This window comes from Hyaena hyaena, unplaced genomic scaffold (genome assembly GCF_003009895.1).
Source record: "Hyaena hyaena isolate Hyena2069 unplaced genomic scaffold, ASM300989v1 scaffold_349, whole genome shotgun sequence".
Taxonomy (NCBI): Eukaryota; Metazoa; Chordata; class Mammalia; order Carnivora; family Hyaenidae; genus Hyaena; species Hyaena hyaena.
Window position 1 is genome coordinate 9976 of NW_024080982.1, and position 19048 is coordinate 29023.

At 35.0% G+C, this 19048-nt stretch overlaps 1 protein-coding gene across 1 annotated transcript in view; it reads right to left on the reverse strand.

The window, feature by feature from the left end:
* The window catches only part of SPATA17 (spermatogenesis associated 17), a gene marked incomplete at its 3' end in the record, with an annotated part of 145774 nt that overhangs the window by 4017 nt on the left and 122709 nt on the right, over nt 1–19048 (reverse strand). Inside the window, exons 9-10 of the mRNA XM_039249895.1 lie at nt 14560–14695; nt 6422–6566 (exon numbers count right to left, since the gene is read on the reverse strand). Of these exons, the coding sequence (XP_039105826.1) occupies nt 6422–6566; nt 14560–14695 (281 nt within the window). The remainder of the gene's footprint in view (nt 1–6421; nt 6567–14559; nt 14696–19048) is intronic.

Below are 19048 nucleotides of genomic sequence, written 5' to 3' on the forward strand. Positions count from 1 at the left end.
GCCCATCCCTCCTCCCCCCCACATCCATCAGTCCTCAGTTTTTGTCAGCATTCAAGAGTCTCCCATGGTTTGCCTCTCTCCCTTCCCCCACCATTTCCACCCTTCTTCTCCCCCTTGTTCCTCCGTCAAGTTCCTCCTAATCCTCCTATACGTGCAAACATATGATATTTGTCCTTCTCTGCCTGACTTATTTCTCTCAGCATAACACCCTCAAGGTCCATCCATGTTGCTACACATGGCCAGATTTCATTGTTTCTCATTGCCGTGTAGTATTCCATGGTATAGATAAACCACATCTTCTTGATCCATTTGTCCCTTGATGGACACTTAGGCTCTTCCATGTTTTGGCTATTGTTGAGAGTGCTGCTATGAACATTGCAAACACATGAAACGATGCTCAGCATCCCTCCTAATCAGGGAAATACAAATCAAAACCACACTGAGATACCACCTCACGCCATTCGGAGTGGCTAAAATGAGCAAATAAGAGAATGTGAGATGCTGGCGAGGATGTGGAGAAACGGGCACCCTCCTACACTCTTGGTGGGGGTGTAAACTGGTACAGCCCCTCTGGAAAACAGTGTGGAGGTTCCTTAAAAAATTAACAATAGAACTCCCCTATGACCCAGCAATAGCACTGCTAGGAATTTACCCAAGGGATATAGAAATGCTGATGCAAAGGTTTAATTTTTAAAATACTAAACTCGCCAATCATAGATAATTTCACTTGGTGGGGAGGGGGGTTAGTTAGGAAAAACTTTCCTAAGGAAGCAGAAGGAAGAAACTAGTATGTCTCCCTCAGATTTGGCATAAGTGACTGTGTGGGTAGATGGGATTCAGAAGAAACCAGAAGTCGGCGAGTACATGAAATGTTCCGTATTGGGCGTAAGCATGAGCTCTCTCTGGGATAAGCAAAGACAACAGTTTGAAGGAATAAAATAGCATTTTTTTCCTAATGCTTCTTATAGGCAAGTTACATGATTAAATGAAGAAGGTGGGGAAAGCAAGACATTTATAGTACAACAGACAAATGGCAATGCATTGCTAGTTAGACAGCATAATAAGTACCATCTAATTTTCTCTTTGAAATCCATTTATTCTTCAAAGCCTTAGATCATCATCAAGGGACCACATTTTCCAACTGAGGAATTATAGAGGAAGAAAATTAGATTTTATTAAATATTCGAATTGTGAGCAAAATCTTTCCAAATAGCTCTTGGAATAGATTTAATAAGAAAGTAAGGTCAACATTTGTATCTTTCCAGCCAACAGTGTGAAATATTTTCATTACTTTTGTATCTTAATATTATTTAATCGATATCTTAAAGTTAGTTGCTGCCTAGACCAGCAAGTTCTCGCTTTTTAGTCATCTGATATTTCATGTTGGTTAAACCTTGAGCATGCTGGCAGATTCAAGTTTTTTGCTAAGAGCTAATAACCTTATAATAGCCATCTTAAAAAATGCCTGTAGTTTAATCCTGAGTTAATGACACTATTTCAATATGCGACTAGTGTAATGAAAAGTTACTAACTGTAGAATTCTCAACATCAGTGCTGTAGTAAGTCTTCCAGTATCTTTTTAGGATGCATATGAGTATTTAGATAAATAACTGTGCCTAATTTATTTGGAAGAAAATATTGCACTAAGGCCTAATTTGGAAAACATTCAGTTAAGCATATTAAAAGAAATTAACAATAATAATTCTCACAATGGAACAGTTTCTCTAAATGAATTCTCAAGTAGGACCCCATCCTCAAACAGGGGAGTGGAGTGCTGAGCTTGTCTGCAGGTTATGTGTAAAGTGATATGAAACAATAAGGTAACATAAAGTTATAGAAGTGTTTGACTTGTCCTTTAGTTTTATGGTCCGTGTCACTGCTGGTTTCCTGTTCTTTTTTTGTAAGAGGTAAAAACAATATTAAGAACCAACTTGGAAATTTACCAAAAATGATTTTTAAAGTACTGCTTTTTATATTCTGATATAAAAATCAACTAAGGGATACAAAAGGATAGGAAATGTTATCTATAAATTGAAATTCAGCTTGATAGAAAGCTTTCACATATTTGTCTTAGAAGCAACATGTTAGATGTCTGATATATTTAAAATTCAATATTTAACTTTTGTAATATTAAAACACGAAATATATATGGTATAGAAAATAAATTTAATATTAATACAAGGCAAATTAATGTTTTAATGATCTAGGACTCAGTCAATTTATTAATGTTATTTTATTGTTACTTTCTAAATGGCTTTTATAATATTAACGCATGAAAACGGGGCTAGTGATGGAGAAATTTTAAATGACAGATACAGAGAGCATTAGAGATTTAAGACATCATTACAATGTTAGCGATCAAAATATACTAATAGAATAATAGGATGGGAAAAGAAACCAAAAGGATCACAAATATAATAATAACTAAAATGTACGATGTTTACCATGTTGCATATTCTAAGTCACTTATACGAGTTCCCTAATTCTGTCATCATAACAACACTGTGAGTAAGGTAAAGCAGTCTCCCTTTCCACAGATGAGAAAACTGAGACACAGAGAATTTTTTAAATTTGCTCAAAATTATACACCAAAGTAGCAATTTGAGATGAAAGACTCTGACTCCAGAATGTAATCCAATAGGACTGGAATCATACGAAGTACAAGAAGAGGAAGAGACTAAAATACATTTCTTTCTCTCTTTCCAATCTCTCTCCCTGTCCCCTTCCCCCCTGTCCCCTCCTCCTTCCTCTCCCTTCCTCCTCTATGCACGCCCAGAGAAGAGGCCGTGTGGGCATAGCGGCGAGACGACACGGTCTACAAGCCAGAGTCCTCACTAGACACCACCCCTGCCAGCAGCACCTTGATCTTGGCCTTCCAGCCCCCGGAACTGTGAGAAATTAAATGTCTAAGGTTTAAGCCACCGAGTCTGTTGTATTTTATGTTAACCTTAATAAACTGATACCATAACAAAAACACATATGAACAACAAAAAAATGACTATACAGCAAGCTGGAAAATAAGTGAGAAAAGAACTCTTGCACAATAGCAATCAAATAACAAGCAAATCCTTAGGAATAAACCAAATAACTATGTGAAAAAAAAGTCTACGTGAAAAAAACCCTGTAATTTTTATTGAAAGACAGAGTGTGCTCCTAGAGATGAAAGCACAATTTCATTAAAATCAAGATAATGTTCATTAAAACTGTAATGTTGCATGTAGCTGATTGGCAAAATATTTTAAAGTTAACAATAATGCATGTCAGCAGGGATACTGGACATCCATGTTGTACACCAAATCTGTAAGACCTTTTGGAAAGTAAGTTCTTGTGAACAAATTTAAAGATGTACATATCCTACAAACAGCACTACCTTTCTTTCATATGCGAACCAGGAGATATGTAAGAGGGCAGGTGTAACACTCATATCGGCATGGTTTATTAGAGCAAAAAAAGCAGTAAAAACCCCCATACTCATCTCCAGTAAAATGGATAAATTTTGGGAACCTGATGTAGGAAACATTTTACATCAGTGAAAAAGAACAAAATGGAGCCATACACTATCAGTATGTTGTATAGCAAGTTGTTGGAAAAAAAAAAAAAACACATGGTATACACTTATCAAATAATGCTTCTATAAAGTACCTAATCATGAAAACTACTTGTTTAGGCATATAAATATATGTAATAAAAGTGTAGATCAAAGAAAAAAATTGTTAAAAATTTAGGATAGTAGATACCTCTAGTTAGGAACAGAAAGGATAGAATCATTAAGAGGGCCATATAAGACTTCAAAATAATAGGAATATATTTTTCTCTAAGTCAGGTGGAGAGTTCACTGTATCATTATTTTTTATAAATAATATTCTGGTAGTCTGTATCTGCTTGACACATGATTGAGATAAATTTTTAAAAACATACAATATATAAAACTGTAAGTGTGGTGCAACAGTAAAAGAGTTAATATAAAATAATAGAAAGTCTACAGGAGCAGCCAGGTGGCTCAGTTGGTTAAGTGTCTGACTTTTGATTTTGGCTCAGGTCATGATCTTAACATCTTGAGTTTCAGCCCAGAGTTGGGCTCCCAGCTGGGCCTGGAGCTTGTTTCAGACTTTCTCTCCCTCCCTCCCTCTGCCTCTCCCCTGCTCTGTCTCTCACTCTAAAAGAAAAAGTCTATAAAAATCCCAAAGTAAATAAAATAGTGACTAAATGAAGAAAATAATAAAAACAATAGCACTGCTAGCCATAGGAAACAATAGAGTAAATGGTATTTAGGAAACTTAGTAGGTATTTGTAAAAATGTAAAACTGAACTATCATTATTCAAGAATAAATTTCAAGTCAATTTATACTAAATTAAGTCAGCAAATTATTTAATATTTAGAAAAACTTTACAAGTGTATCTTAGGTAAGAACCATTCCCCTCTAAAATAACCACATAAAATCAATAGACAATTTGTTACCTAGCAAAAATTATTCCAACAGTTGAGATAGAGAAAGTGTCAGTACTTTAATTTCTGTAGCAAGCCAGAAGTTCAGGAAGCTTCTTTCACTTAAAATTTCTGTATAAAAGATTTTTAAGATCTTTTAATATACAGATGACTTGGAAAAAAATAAGAAAGAAATAATTGACAAGAAAGTGTAAATCTAGTGAGGGCTGTAGTCAGTGTTTGTCTCGAGTATGTATTTATTTATAGAGTCTCAGTGGTTGGTTGGAACCTGGTACATGATCAGGAATTAGACAACTGGGCTGCAGCACTAGAGAACTTATACTGGAGAAGTCTGTATAAATGCAGCACTCCTGAAAAATGACATTCTTTGAAGATAAATGAGAAAAAGAAAAAGACCCTAGTAGGGAGACTTTACCATATGTCCCTGTCTCATTCTTGGCTGTCGGTTGAGTGGAGAGAAAAACAAAACAAAACAAGAAAGTCTTTCCTGAGAGTTTCTAACAATGAACTTGTACTCATATAGATTTGGATGTGAAACCAAAATCTAGTTTACAGGGGTCCCGGGGGGGTTGTACCATGAAGCTCTTGGCAGAAACAAACAAAAACCTTTTCTGAAGAAATGTACCTTAAATCAAACATCAAAAAATTTCCAGACATAAAGTTCCAAGGAACAAAAACTCATAATCAAAGAATTTAAAACAATAGAAAATAAAGACAAAATTTTAAATAACAAAAAGAAGGCTATCAATGAAAAAGTCCATCATTAATCACAGTTGACTGAACATCAAACTTTGGAATTATACAATGAAAAAACCCTTTGGGCTAATTAATAGAAGTTACAAAAGAAATCAATTCATTAATTAATATATTTAGAGCAGGGGATGGGCAGAGACAGATGGGGGGTGGGGAGAGAGAGAGAATCCCAAGCAAGCTCTGCACTGTCAGCACACAGCCCAATGTGGGGCTTGATCTTGTGGATGGTGAGATCATGACCTGAGGCAAAATCAAGATTAGGGAGCTTAACCAACGGAACCACCCATGTACCCCAAGAGTTATTTTTTTTAAACAGAATTAAAGGAATAAAAAATGAACAAGACAGCATCAGAACTGACCAGGCTCACTTGAAAAACAAAAAAGTAGAACCTGTATAAATTAAAAAAAAAACAATTGAGAACAGAAATCCCATGGATTTAACAACAGAATACACACACTTGAAGAGAGACATAAAGTAGTTGTAATAAAAGTCTACAGCAATTGACATGAAGAGACAAGGCAAAGGAAAATATGAAATTGAGGTTAGAATATATCACATTTGTAGAAAATATATCAAATCAGAATTCCAGAAAATATTAGAGAAGAGGAAGAAATACTAAAATTTGAAGAAGATATAATGGCTGAGATTTTCCTAATTTGGTAAAAGATATTATAAATTAAGGATTTCAAAGAATTCCAAGCAGGATAAATAAGAAAAAAATTTACATCTAGAGCAAGTGTTCACGTATATAACTAAAAAAGAATAATAGGAAAAAAAAACAAGTTAATGAAACGAAACATGGGCAAAAGATGTAAACATGTAACTTATAGAGCAAGTGACTAATAATCTGAAAAGATGTTTAGGATAAATTTCTATCAAAGCAATGTAAAATTTTAAAGATACCATTTTCATGTATAAAATTAATGATAAAATAATACTCAAAGTTGATGAGATGCAGGGAAATGGAAATACACATACATTTTTAGTTGGACATGTAAATTAGCTTACTCTTTCTGTTAGACATTTGGGAAGATGAATCATAAGTCTTAAAAACATGCACACTCTTTTTTAACCCAAGGTTTCTATACAGTGGCATTAGTGACATTTTAGGTAAAAGGTTCTTTGTTGTGGGGGGCTGTCTTGTGCACTATAGTAAATTTAGGAAAGCATAGCCTCAAAGTGCGTGCTACTAGATGTCCGTAGCACCCACCTACACCCACTTCCGCACAGTGTCACAGCCACACATGTCTGTACATTGCCCAAATTGCAAAATCGCCACTGGTAAAGAATGGCTGCTTTAAACACATTTCTAGGCACAGGCTGAGTAGCCCAAGTGCTGCCCTCAGCACTGTTTCCAAATACGAACTTTCAAAAAGATGAATTTAAAAGACAAATTCATATAAAATCACAGGAAATTGGTTAAGTAATAATAATAACACAACGCAGTAAAATTTATTCATGCTAAACTTCTTCCTCTCTGCATCTCCCTATAGCCGTTATCCCATAAGTCTCTCTTCTCCCTTTCACAGCCAAGCTTATTCAAACTGAGGGCTGCTGGGGGTGGGGGAGAGGGCAAGGGGGGGTGATGGGCATGGAGGAGGGCACTTGTTGGGATGAGCACTGGGTGTTATATGGAAACCAAGTTGACAATAAGCTATTTAAAAAAAAAAAGCTTATTCAAATAATTATGTACATTTGATCTCTCCCTTACCCCACATCCCACCCCCATTTTTTTACTACCTTTCAAACTATTCCAGTCTGGCTTAGTTCCTCATAGTGTCATGGAATCAGCTCTATGGAGGTTTTTACTCTCCACTTTCTTTAACTTCATAGCATCATCGGCCAGGGCTTATCACTTCTTACTGCATTATCTTTCCTGGACTTCTTTGGTAAGCATATTCTTTTGGTTTTCTTTACATTTACCTCCTTTACAGCTTGTCCGACTCCAAATGTTGGCATTCCTCCAAACTCCTAGCCGTCCCCTCATTATTCTATGTTTTTACTTTGGGCTATTTCACTCACTTTCATGATTTCAATGATTATTTATGAACCGAGTTTACTAAATTTTATTTATGAACCGGATATATTCAATTTTGTGACTCTGGTCAAAGCTATTGTCTCAAGCAACAGACATGTATAGTTAGCTATTTATTTAACATCTCTACTTGGATGAATCAAAGTCATCTCACACCCAAACATGTACAAGATTAAACTTAAGATTTCTTCCCTACAGTTGCCCTGCAAATTCTGATCCATTTCTTTCTCAATCTCAGTGAATAGTATCAGTAAACATTCAGTTTGTCCCTTGTAGAAACTTAGGAGTAATCAGCAAACTTCCTTTTTTTTTTTACTTCATCATATCCAATTCATTTTCAATGTTAACATTATATGTATTCCTAACACTTCTAAAATTAATTCACATCTCCACAAATTTGCTGCCACTCTTCTAGAATAAACTGTACATTTTCTTCAGGGAAGTTTGATAATATATAACAAAAGCCTTAATGTGCTAGCCTATTATCAAAAAGACAAGGGATAATAAGTGCTGGTGAGGACATAGAGACAAGGAACCTTTATGTATTGTTCATGGCAATGTAAACTGGTACAGCCATTATGGAAAACAGTGTGAAGTTCCTTAAAAAAATAAATATAGAAGTACTGTATCACCAGCAATCCCACATCTGGGTATATAACCAAAGGCAATGGAATCACTTCTCAAAGAGATACATGCACTTTCATGTTCACTGCAGTTAACTCACAATAGTCAAGACATGGAAACAACTTATGTGTGCCCTGATGAATGAATGGATAAAGAAAATGTGATAATGTGATACACACACACACACATGCACACACAAATAGTATTCAGCAATAAAAAAGGAAATTCTTCTGAGACAAAATGGATGAAACTTGAGGGCATTGTACTAAGTGAAATAAGTCAGAGAAAGACAAATACTATATAATTTCTCTTTATGTGAAATCTGAAATAGTTTAACTCCTAGAAACAGTAACTTGGTGACTATCAGGGACTGGGGGTGGAGGAAATGAAGAGATATTGGTTAAAGGGGACAAATTTCAGTTTTAAGATGGATTAAGTTCTAGAGAACCAATGTTGCTAAGAGAGTATATCTTAGATGGTCTCACCACACACACAAATATCCTTTTGACTTTTCCATGCCAAACTTGCAGACATAGCCAGAATGGCACCTAAGTATTGTTCATGTTAATTCTCATGTTCATATAATACTATAAACACTTCCTTGATTCCTAAGATTAAAATCAGCCTCTCTCTAAGACATCAAGAATATTCAGTTATATTTGGAGTCATTCTGGGGCTCCTGATTTTGGCAAACCTCCTTTTTTTGCCAAGTCAGATAAAGATATTATCAGGAGGTCACAGACAAAAAATGAAAGCTGTGATCCTACACCTAGGGATGAGGGCAAAAGTCCAGAAGCCTAAAATTTCACTGATACGTTAACCTAGTTTCCAACAACAACAAGATAAATAGAGGTATTTAAGTCTTATTTTTTAAAATCAAGGTTAAGAGATTAATTGCAGAGAAGTGCAGATAACATATTCTAAGATCTTTGTCATTGAAAAATTCCTCAAGTAGTAATTATGCAAAGAAGACTAGCATATGTTGAATTTTTAGAGACAAGCTTAAAGAAAAACTTCTAATAAAGTTCAAGAATCACACTGGGACCAAAAAGTTTCAAAAGGAAAATTTTACAGGCAAGCTATAAAATGTCTCGCTGTCAAACAAAGATTCTGTCTCATCCCCGCTATACAGCTGCACATGTAGGGCAAGCAGCTTACCTGGGGTAACGTAAATCTTACAGATCGCAGAAGGAAATATTTGCCAGAGTCTCTTTTAGACCCGTACACTTATTAATAATCTGATGGAGAGATCTTTCAATTCCAGACTTTACTGCAGTTACAAAATAGAAGTGTTTTTAATGGCTTACTATGCTTTATAAAAATGTGTTCTATTATGATTTTTCATCACTCAAATGTAACATTTTGGACTCAAATGCAAATTAAGCCCTTAGGTTAATAATCATAGACTATTATAGTCAGATCTTATCTACTGAAAATCTTGGATATATCACTGCACCTATTACTTTCATTCACAAGTTAAAATACGAATCAGAAATCCTATGTAAAAGGTCAACTGAAAACTACTACACAATACAATAAATCTATCAGAAACAGGCTATGGTTAAAAAGCAAAGGTAGTGGGGGCGCCTGGGTGGCTTAGTCGGTTGGGCGTCCGACTTTCGCTTGGGTCATGATCTCGCGGTTCGCGGGTTCGGGCCCCGCGTAGGGCTCTGTGCTGGCTGCCAGCTCAGAGCCTGGAGCCTGTTTCAGTCTGTGGCTCCCTCTCTCTCTGACCCTCCCCTGCTCACGCTCTCTCTCTCTCTCTCCTAGAAATAAATTTAAAAAAAAATTTAAAAAAAAAAAAAAAAAGCAAAGGTAGTGTAAGGGCACCTGGGTGGCTCTGTTGGTTAAGCACCTGACTTTGGATCGGGTCATGATCTCATGGTCTGTAAGATTGAGTCCCACATTGGGGTCTGTGCTGACAGCTCAGAGCCTGGAGCCATTTCGGATTCTGTGTGTGTCTCTCTCTCTGCCCTTCCCCCGCTCACACTCTGTCTCTTGGTCTCAAAAATGAATAAACATTTAAATACATTTTTTAAAAGCATAGGTAATGTAAATATATATCTTAAGACTATTCCATATGTTAAGTATTATTTTAATAAATAATACTTGGCTCCGTCCTTTTTATAAAATATATAATAAACTAGAGTATAATAAATACATACATATGCAAATTAACCTATAGATCTATAATAAAAATTATTTAAATTTCTATTTTTCCTGAAGCCTACTGACCTCAGGAAGACTGAGACAAGGGTAATCATAAGGAAAAAAAATATTGAAGAATTTCGGCCCCAGGTGCATTGTGAGAGAGAAAGAGAGAGAGAAAACACTTAAACTGAAAACTTGATTATTGAAGGCCAACCTCATAAGCAAAATATTTTCCCTCAATTACACCTAATTATTTAATTGTTTACATTTACTAATGAAATGAAACAACACAAAACAAACAACTGTAAGGGGCTGTTTTTCAGCAAGTACGTAATCATCAATCAACATGTACAGAAAGATTCTTAAAATTATATGAAGCTGGTCTGTTTAAATAGAAAGGCATATTTTATCCCAATCAATGCATAAAAGTAAAATTATCCATAACTGAGGCATGTTTCTCTGCTGTACAGTTCAGCTGTAATGATCCCCACACACTGCACTTGCACATCAATTATGATAATCATAATCACGGTCATTAAGCTGAATGTTCATTATTATCAGGATGCTGGTGACAGCAGATTCAATCACCGGGTGCAATGGGCAAGCAGTCACAGTCCCACCCAAGTTTCTGCAGACAGCGATGTGCCACATTAAATCTATGATGTGTTCCACATCCCACTCCATTCCAAAAGCCATAGACGGTAAAGGTCAACTTTATGTTCTGTGCAATATGCTTAGGTTCTCTAAATTAATTCTTTGGAGTACTAGATATTTTTATGCTTTGTAGCTTATGAAATCCTGTTTAAGACCAAAATGCATGTGAAAATAAGAAAAAAGGGCTGCTCTACTGTTGTAATTCATCTACAATAAGGCATATGAAGAAAGGCTCTATAAACATGAGTCTCTTCCTGAACTCTGCAAACATGGGAAAACATGAAACAGTTCCATTAAAATCAGTTGTCTAAAATGCATATGAGAACTCATTCCAATTTAGATAAAGGCCTTAGACTATTATTTCTGCTTCGATAAATATGAACATATGTGAATGTTTTGACAACCAAAAGAATGCTTCTAGTATACCGCATTTTTGTATTGTCCAACTGTTTTAGATCCACCCAAATAGATTAAATTAATAGTGACTGACTGGTATACACTTCTTATGGAATTTCACTTTTATTTTAAAAATTGGTATCAGCACGAGAAACACTTTACCTGGACTTAAAAATTTGGACCATTTAAGACACAGGCCCACCAATTTAACAACTTAAGCTGGGTCATTTTACGAATAGATTAAAGAAATATAAGTAAGTGATAAGATATATTTTATTATATAGTTTTTCTTATAGATTTCCATGCTTTTAAGAAAAATACTATATATGTTATTTTTCATTATTGATCTTCATACTATGAAGAAAAAACTACTATTTGTTGACTTTGTGATGTCCTTGAATAGTGTTGTTTGGATCATCAGCATTAAAAATAAAAAAAAAATACTAAATAATGTTTGCTATTTAATTGATATAATGTGAATGCGATCAGAGAAACAGTATCTAAATAACATTTGATTTTCTCTCAACTGATACCTTTTAACATTGTGTCACAAGTCATTTGAAAATTGTTACCTCCATGATTATAGAAGATAGAAAAGAAAGGGGTGATCTTAAAGATAGTCTTAAAACATGATGAAAAAGGTGGACAATAGGAACCACCTACATTTAATTGAGCTGTTTCATGGCTGAAATCAATTTACTGCTTTCAACTAAATGTTACATACATTTAAATGTTTGTAAACAGTCCATCTGCCCACAGAGGAAGCATAAAACCAGGTCAGCCTTTCCTTCTTCAATATTTGGGCTTTAATAACTCTAGTTTTCCTAAAACTATCCTTACTCCATGAATAATGAATACATTGTTGCCTCCTACCTCAGTAATTAAGAAACTAAGTTTTATAAAAATAAAGAAAAAGAAGCCTACTTTAGCAGTTTGCTAGACCCAATTCTCACTCAAATCATGTAATATCAAGTCAAAATATAAATTATGTATAATGGTTTTAAGGTTTAACATATAAACAACAAAATGGATACCTCTATATTGTGCGGATTACATTAGCCATACAGAAGGATGATTTGTTTATTTATATGGTTATTTGAAGAGATTAGAAAACAGGAAGAAATAAGGAAGGAAGGGAGGGAAGGAGGGAAGAAGGAATTTCAAATTTTTTGTGTTTATTTATTTCTGAGAGAGAGAGAGAGAGAGAGAAAGAGACAGAGACAGAGACAGAGACAGAGACAGAGACAGAGACAGAGACAGAATCCGAAGCAGGCTCCAGGCTTTGAGCAGTCAGCACAGAGCCTGACGCAGGGCTTGAACTCATGAACTTTGAAATGATGACCTGAGCTAAAGTTGGATGCCCAATCGACTAAGCCACCCAGGCATCCCTCAATTTGTACTTAGTATTTTTCTACATGGTTTTATGCACAGTTAAGTGGATTCATGATTTAATAAGATTTTTTAAAATCCCTACACTTTTTCCTCTTAATTTTGGGGGCCTACTAGAACAACTATTTGTCATTGACTTTTTAACTATGTATACTTTCTAAAAGTATGTGGAGGCACACAATGATTCCTCAAAAGAACAAAATAAACTACTTTTCTCTTGAGGGAGTATCCAAAAATCTCTATATTTCCATGAAGTTGCTTACTTCAGTAAGATACATGCCATTTCTTTTTAATGTTTTATTCATTTATTTTGAGATAGTGTGCACCTGTGCAAGAGAGAAAGCAGGCACAGGGGAGGGGGAGAGAGAGAGAGAGAGAGAGAGAGAGAGAGAATTTAAAGTAGGCTCCATGCTTAGCCCGGAGCCTGACAAGGGGCTCGATCCCACTACTGCGAGATCACTACCTGAGTTGACGTCAAGAGTCAGACATTTAACCAACTGATCCACCTAGGCACTCCAGATAAATGCATACTCCTGGAATATGTCAAAATGTATGAGGTGAATCTGTCCTATAAAACCAAAAAGTACTGTATTATTTTAGGACAGAACCATTTGTGCAAGGATCTTTCTTACTCTGAAGTAGCTTAATGTCCGCAGGTAAGTTATTTATATTTTAAAGAAATGAACACTTCCTTGAATTAAATAAAATGGTAAGAGGGCATAAAAGCAAAAGATGTTTATGTCAAATAGAAATAAGATGTATTTCATATTATACACATTCAAAATATGAAATTAAATAGTTTGAAAATTATAATTAGCCTATATTCTGAACGATTGCATATTAGGTAAAAACAAATGCCTAGAATACGTCATCACCAAGTATTTAGATTTGCCAATCAGTGAGCCAGAATGAACTACTCACTGTACACATATTCCTTATGCTGTGGAATAATTATTTAGTATTTTAGAGCAATTTTAAAGAAAGATGACTTCGTAGGTAGAAAAGAAAAAGGCACTTTCTAAAGTATCCACGTCACTCTCCAATGACTTACCCTTGGTAATTCCATGGTTACAATGTCCTAAAAAAAGACTTTTTCTTAGAGTTTAGTAAAACAAAGAAAGATCTCATTTTTCTTAAGTGTTTAACATGTTTCTTCCTTGAGTAATGAGGATATGTCTATAACGTGTGTTTTCCTCTTCATCTTCACCCTCCACAAGCTAAAATTCCTGTCACCCACTGCAGTAATGTTTCCTTTATTTTGCAAGCAGAGATACTGTTCTCATTTAAGATCACTTTCTCTTATTTTTATTTCTAAAATATAATCTTTACTGTATTCGCCTTTTAGTATGGTGCTTTAAATCCTTTTGGAAGGAGGCTGTGTGTAAATGAGTAAATCCTCATTGACAGTCTATTAATAGAACCAATATGTCTGATATACTATATAGAACTCAGTGGCTTTAACCTTTTTCCAGAAAGTCACTAACAACTTAATTTTATCTGTGTAATTATTTTTATAATTAAGTTATAGCTTCTGTTAGATAATGGGACAAACACATAGTACGAATTTTCCTTTGCCTCATAGTGTGCAAGACATTTTGGTGTTTTTCACATTTAGAAATTTTTATCTAGATGCTAACAAATATAACTCTGGAGTCATTTAATCTTTATTTGCCTCTTCTTTTCTATATCATATCATATATCTCTATCTATTCCTCTATGTATCTCTGTATCTATGTGTCTATTTATCTATCTATCTATCTACTTATCTACCTACCTACATACATACAAAGATTGAGAGAAAACAACCGAGCCTGAGAAGTGGACTCTATTCTGTGACCACAGTCAAACTTTGACTCTGACTGGCTTTGGTAAAGCCACGATGCATGTTATAGATCATAGGGGAGCTGACATATAACACTAGAAAACAAAAACCCAAACCTTTCACTGCCACAGGTCAGTAGCACCATCTTTACATAAAATAGCTATAAATAATTTTATAACCAGGAAGGTGTTAACTGTAACAAGAATATTTATATTTGTTGTAATCAGTACATCTGTTTAGCCAGCCTTTCAAATGTAACATCATTTTTTAATGTTGCATTAACTTACCTTGTCACAGATCCATTTCTTAGGATTTTCATCTCTAAAATGTTGACTTCCATAAGAATTGGAACCATACTTGCTCGATGAATGCATTAACGGGATGTACTTTTTATTTTTATGGTAGGAAGAAAATGGCAGAAACCTGAAAGATTATTAAAGTGGTATTGTTAATTTTATTTCTACAGATACTTGATTAAAAAATTAGAATTTAGAGAAGTAGTAAAGCATCGTGAAAATAAAACATGCCTTGGATTCAGAATACCTGGATCCCACTTCAACCTCTGGCACTATCTCTGTTACTAAATTTTATGAATCTCCATTTCTATTCAGCAAATGAAGATACCAAAACTTTTCTCACAGAACTTTTTATAAGTCTGAAATATTTTGGAAACAGAAAAATTTAAATAAACATAAATTAATTATGTCAATTAATGTATTTAAAATTTATTAAAACACTCTTAATTTAAAAATGATAACCAAAAATGAAAAGGATGGCTAGTGTAAAAAATTCTCATTGAAATTGGTTGTCTTCAAATCTACTTTTCTTTTTTTTTATTGAAGTATAATTGACACACGCAAGGTTATATTAGTTTCAGTGCGTAGTATAATTCAATGTTTGTATATATTGTGAAGTGATCATTACAGGTCTAGTTAACATCAGTCACCATACATAGTTAAAGAATTTTTTTTCTTGTGGTGAGAACTTTTTAAGATTCATTTTCTTAGCAACTTTCAAATATGCAATATGGTATTACAAATTATAGCATCATGCTGTACATTACATCCCAATAACTTATTTATTTTATAACTGAAATTTTGCACCTTTTTGATTCCCTCCACCCATTTCATCTACCCCCCACTCCCCACCTCTGGCAACCACCAATTTGTTCTCTGGTATCTACCAACACTTTACTTTTTCTTCTTTCTTTCTTTCTTTCTTTCTTTCTTTCTTTCTTTCTTTCTTTCTTTCCTTTCCTTTCCTTTCCTTTCCTTTCCTTTCCTTTCCCTTCCTTCCTTCCTTCCTTCCTTCCTTCCTTCCTTCCTTCCTTCCTTCCTTCCTTCCTTCTTTCTTTCTTTCTTTCTTTCTTTCTTTCTTCCCTCCTTCCTTCCTTCTTTCCTTCCCTCCTTCCTTCCTTCATTCCTTCCTTTCTTTCTTTTCTTTTTTTTTTTTTAAGATTCCACGTATAAGTCAGATCACATGGTATTTGTCTCTGTCTGACTTTTCTCACTTAGCACAATGACTTCAAGGTCCATCCATGTTCTTCATTCTTGTTTATGGCTGAATTATATTCCATTGTATATACCACATATTCCTTTTCCATACATCTACTAATGGACAAGATGTTTCTATACCTTGGCTATTGTAAATAATGTTACGATGAACATGAGGGTGATTATATTTTTCTGAGTTAATGTTTTTGTTTTCTTCAAATAAATATCCATAAGTGAAACTGCTGGATCATATGGTAAGTTGTTCTAGTTTTAATTTTTTGAGGAACTTCTATACTGTTTTTCACAGTGACTGCACCAATTTACCAATTTACATTCCTATCAACAGTGTGCAAGGGTCTTCTTGTGTCCACATCTTTCCCAACATTTGTTATTTCTTTCTGATACTAGCCATTCTGACAGGTGTAAGGTTAAATATACCTCATTGTGGTTTTGATTTGCATATCCCTGATGATAAGTGATGTTGAATATCTTCTCATATACCTGTTGTCATCTGTATGTCTTCTTTGGAAAAATGTCTATTTAAGTCCTCTGTCCATCTTAAAAATAAACTGTTTTCTCTTTTTGCTCTTGAGTTGTATGAGTTCTTTATACATTTTAAATATTAACCTCCTATCAGATACATGATCTGTAAATGTTGTCTCCCATTCAGTAGTCTGATTTTTCATTTTGTTGATGGTTTCTCTTGCTGTGTAGCTTTTTATTTTGATGTTGTCCCACGAGTTTATTTTTGCTTTTGTTCCCTTTGCTTTTGGTGTCAAATCCAAAAAAATCATCCCTAAGACTGATGTCAAGGAGTCACTGCCTATGACTTTTTTTCTAAGAGTATTAAGGTTTCAGGTCTTACGTTCAAGCCTTTAATCCATTTTAAGTTAATTTTTTGTGCATGCTGTAAGATAGTGGTTCAGTTTCATTCTTTAACTCACCCAAATAATGAAGGCATTTTTGGTAAGGGTTGTGAATAATGGGGCTTTTGAGTCACACAGACCACTATTCCCATCTTAGCTTTGCCCTTGCTAGTTGCATTTCCTTATGAATCTTACTTGACTTCTATATGAGATTTTACTTCCATTGAGCCTTGTTGTCAGAAATGAACAAGTAGAAGCTGCTTGTTTTCAGCGCCACCATTATCATCATCATCATCTTATCTCAATGTGCTGTCATGATCAACTTAAAAGATCAAAATTTTAAAATCGACATCTAAGATTTTAGTGTAATGTGGTGAATTGTTTAAAACCCTCACCAGAACCCTCTGAAATAAGAGTAAAGAAAAGAAATTATAAATGTACAAAAAGAAAGAGGAGGAGAAAGACAAAAAGAAAGAGAGGAGAAACAGCAGATGAAAATAGCAATGAATTTTGGGCAAGTGAAAAGCAGAGAGAAATTTTTAAAAACCCTGAAATTTTAAAGGCTAAAGGGAAAGGGCAATTGTGTCCCACCCTGCCGAGGCTCAGGGGAAAAAGCTACCGTTATTGCAGAAGGTGAGAGGGAGGGACAAAGCTGGAAACAGATTAAAAATCTGTGCAAGGAGTGACTAACTCCCCAGGTTCCACGCCCAGTCCGTGCATCCATGAGAAGAGCCTATTCTCGGAAACTTTACCCCGAGAGCCCCCCCGTCTCAGCAGGAGCTGGAGCGGGCTAACGGGAGGCACCAAATGGGACATGTGGGTTTTAAATCAGTGTCTACACAGTGAACTCTTTCCTTGCTCATATCTATGTGAACTGGCAGCGGGACTTAAATACTTCATTCAGCTAATGCATCTTCGCAGAAGATCCTAGAAATACCCCCCAAACAACAACAAGAACAACAAACAAACAAAAAACCAACTCTAAATATCGACATTTGAAGATTTCTTAAAGTCTCTCAGTCACAAAGCCACACTCATACCTACAGTTTCTAGTCTGATGTTTAGAGTCTCCTTTAATATGAATGTAAGAATGGGTTACCAACTGGGAAAACTACCAGTGTGAGACTGACACATCTCCAAGCATAGAAGATCATGTGGTGGAGGGGAGCCTGGGTGGCCTAGTCGGTTGGGCGTCCGACTTTCGCTTAGGTCATGATCTCGCGGTTCGTGGGTTCGAGCCCTGCGTCGGGCTCTGTGCTGACAGCTCGGAGCCTGGCGCTGCTTCAGATTCTGTGTCTCCCTCTCTCTCTGACCCTCCCCTGCTCATGCTGTCTCTCTCTCTCTCTCTCTCTCTCTCTCTCTCTCTCTCACCCTCTCTCTCAGAAACAAAAAACATTTAAAAATAAAGGTAAATGCTATTTAAGAATATAGTGAAAATGTCAAAGCCTACTAAAAAATATTAACATCACCACTGATTACAGGAAAATAAACCAAAAATGCTTCTTAGAATCATTCTGATAAAATATTATACAAGAAATTATAGTTAACTCCTTGAGACAAAGTAAGTGCATAGTTGAATAAGTGATAAATCAATCAGTGGAGTCAAAACTGTACCTTTTGAAAATATATGTTATATAAAAAAATCTAAGTGAATAGATAGAGTTTAGTAATTAATAAGATAAAATATTATTGTTACTTGGTTAAAGATCAACTTGGAGCGCCTGGGTGGCTTAGCCGGTTAAGCGTCCGACTTTCGCTTAGGTCATGATCTCGCGGTTCGTGGGTTCGAGCCCCGCGTCGGGCTCTGTGCTGACTGTCAGCTCAGAGCCTGGAGCCTATTTCAGAGTCTGTATCTCCCTCTCTCTCTGACCCTCCCCTGCTCACGCTGTCTCTCTCTCTCTCTCTCTCTCCAAGGGAAAAAAAAAAAAAAGATCTGGTGGAAAGAGATCTAATGAAGAAAACAGGAGCATACTTCAAAAATTTTTCGCTAATGTAATCAAAGAAGATATGGTCCTAATGAAGTTGGAGTTGGATGCCTTTTTAAATAAAAGAAACATTAAGAGAAGATCTGGGCTATATATATATGTATATATATACATACATACATACATATATATATAAAGTGAAATATTCTGCTGAGAAGAATATTCTGAAATTCAGACTTAGTAAAAATAAAGTTGAAGTTCAATAGATTTATTGACCCTAATCATTTGTCAATATTTTCATATATATTATCTCATTTAATTAACACAAGAAAGGTTTTTTTTAAAAATCTCAATTCAATGGAAAATCTGTTTCCTTGCCATTATATTCATAAATTTGTTTAAAATAATAAGGGAAAGCAGCATTACTTCATCAGTTTTCACAGTTCTTTGCAATTCCTTTTTAATGTTTATTAATAAACTCCTTTTTAATAT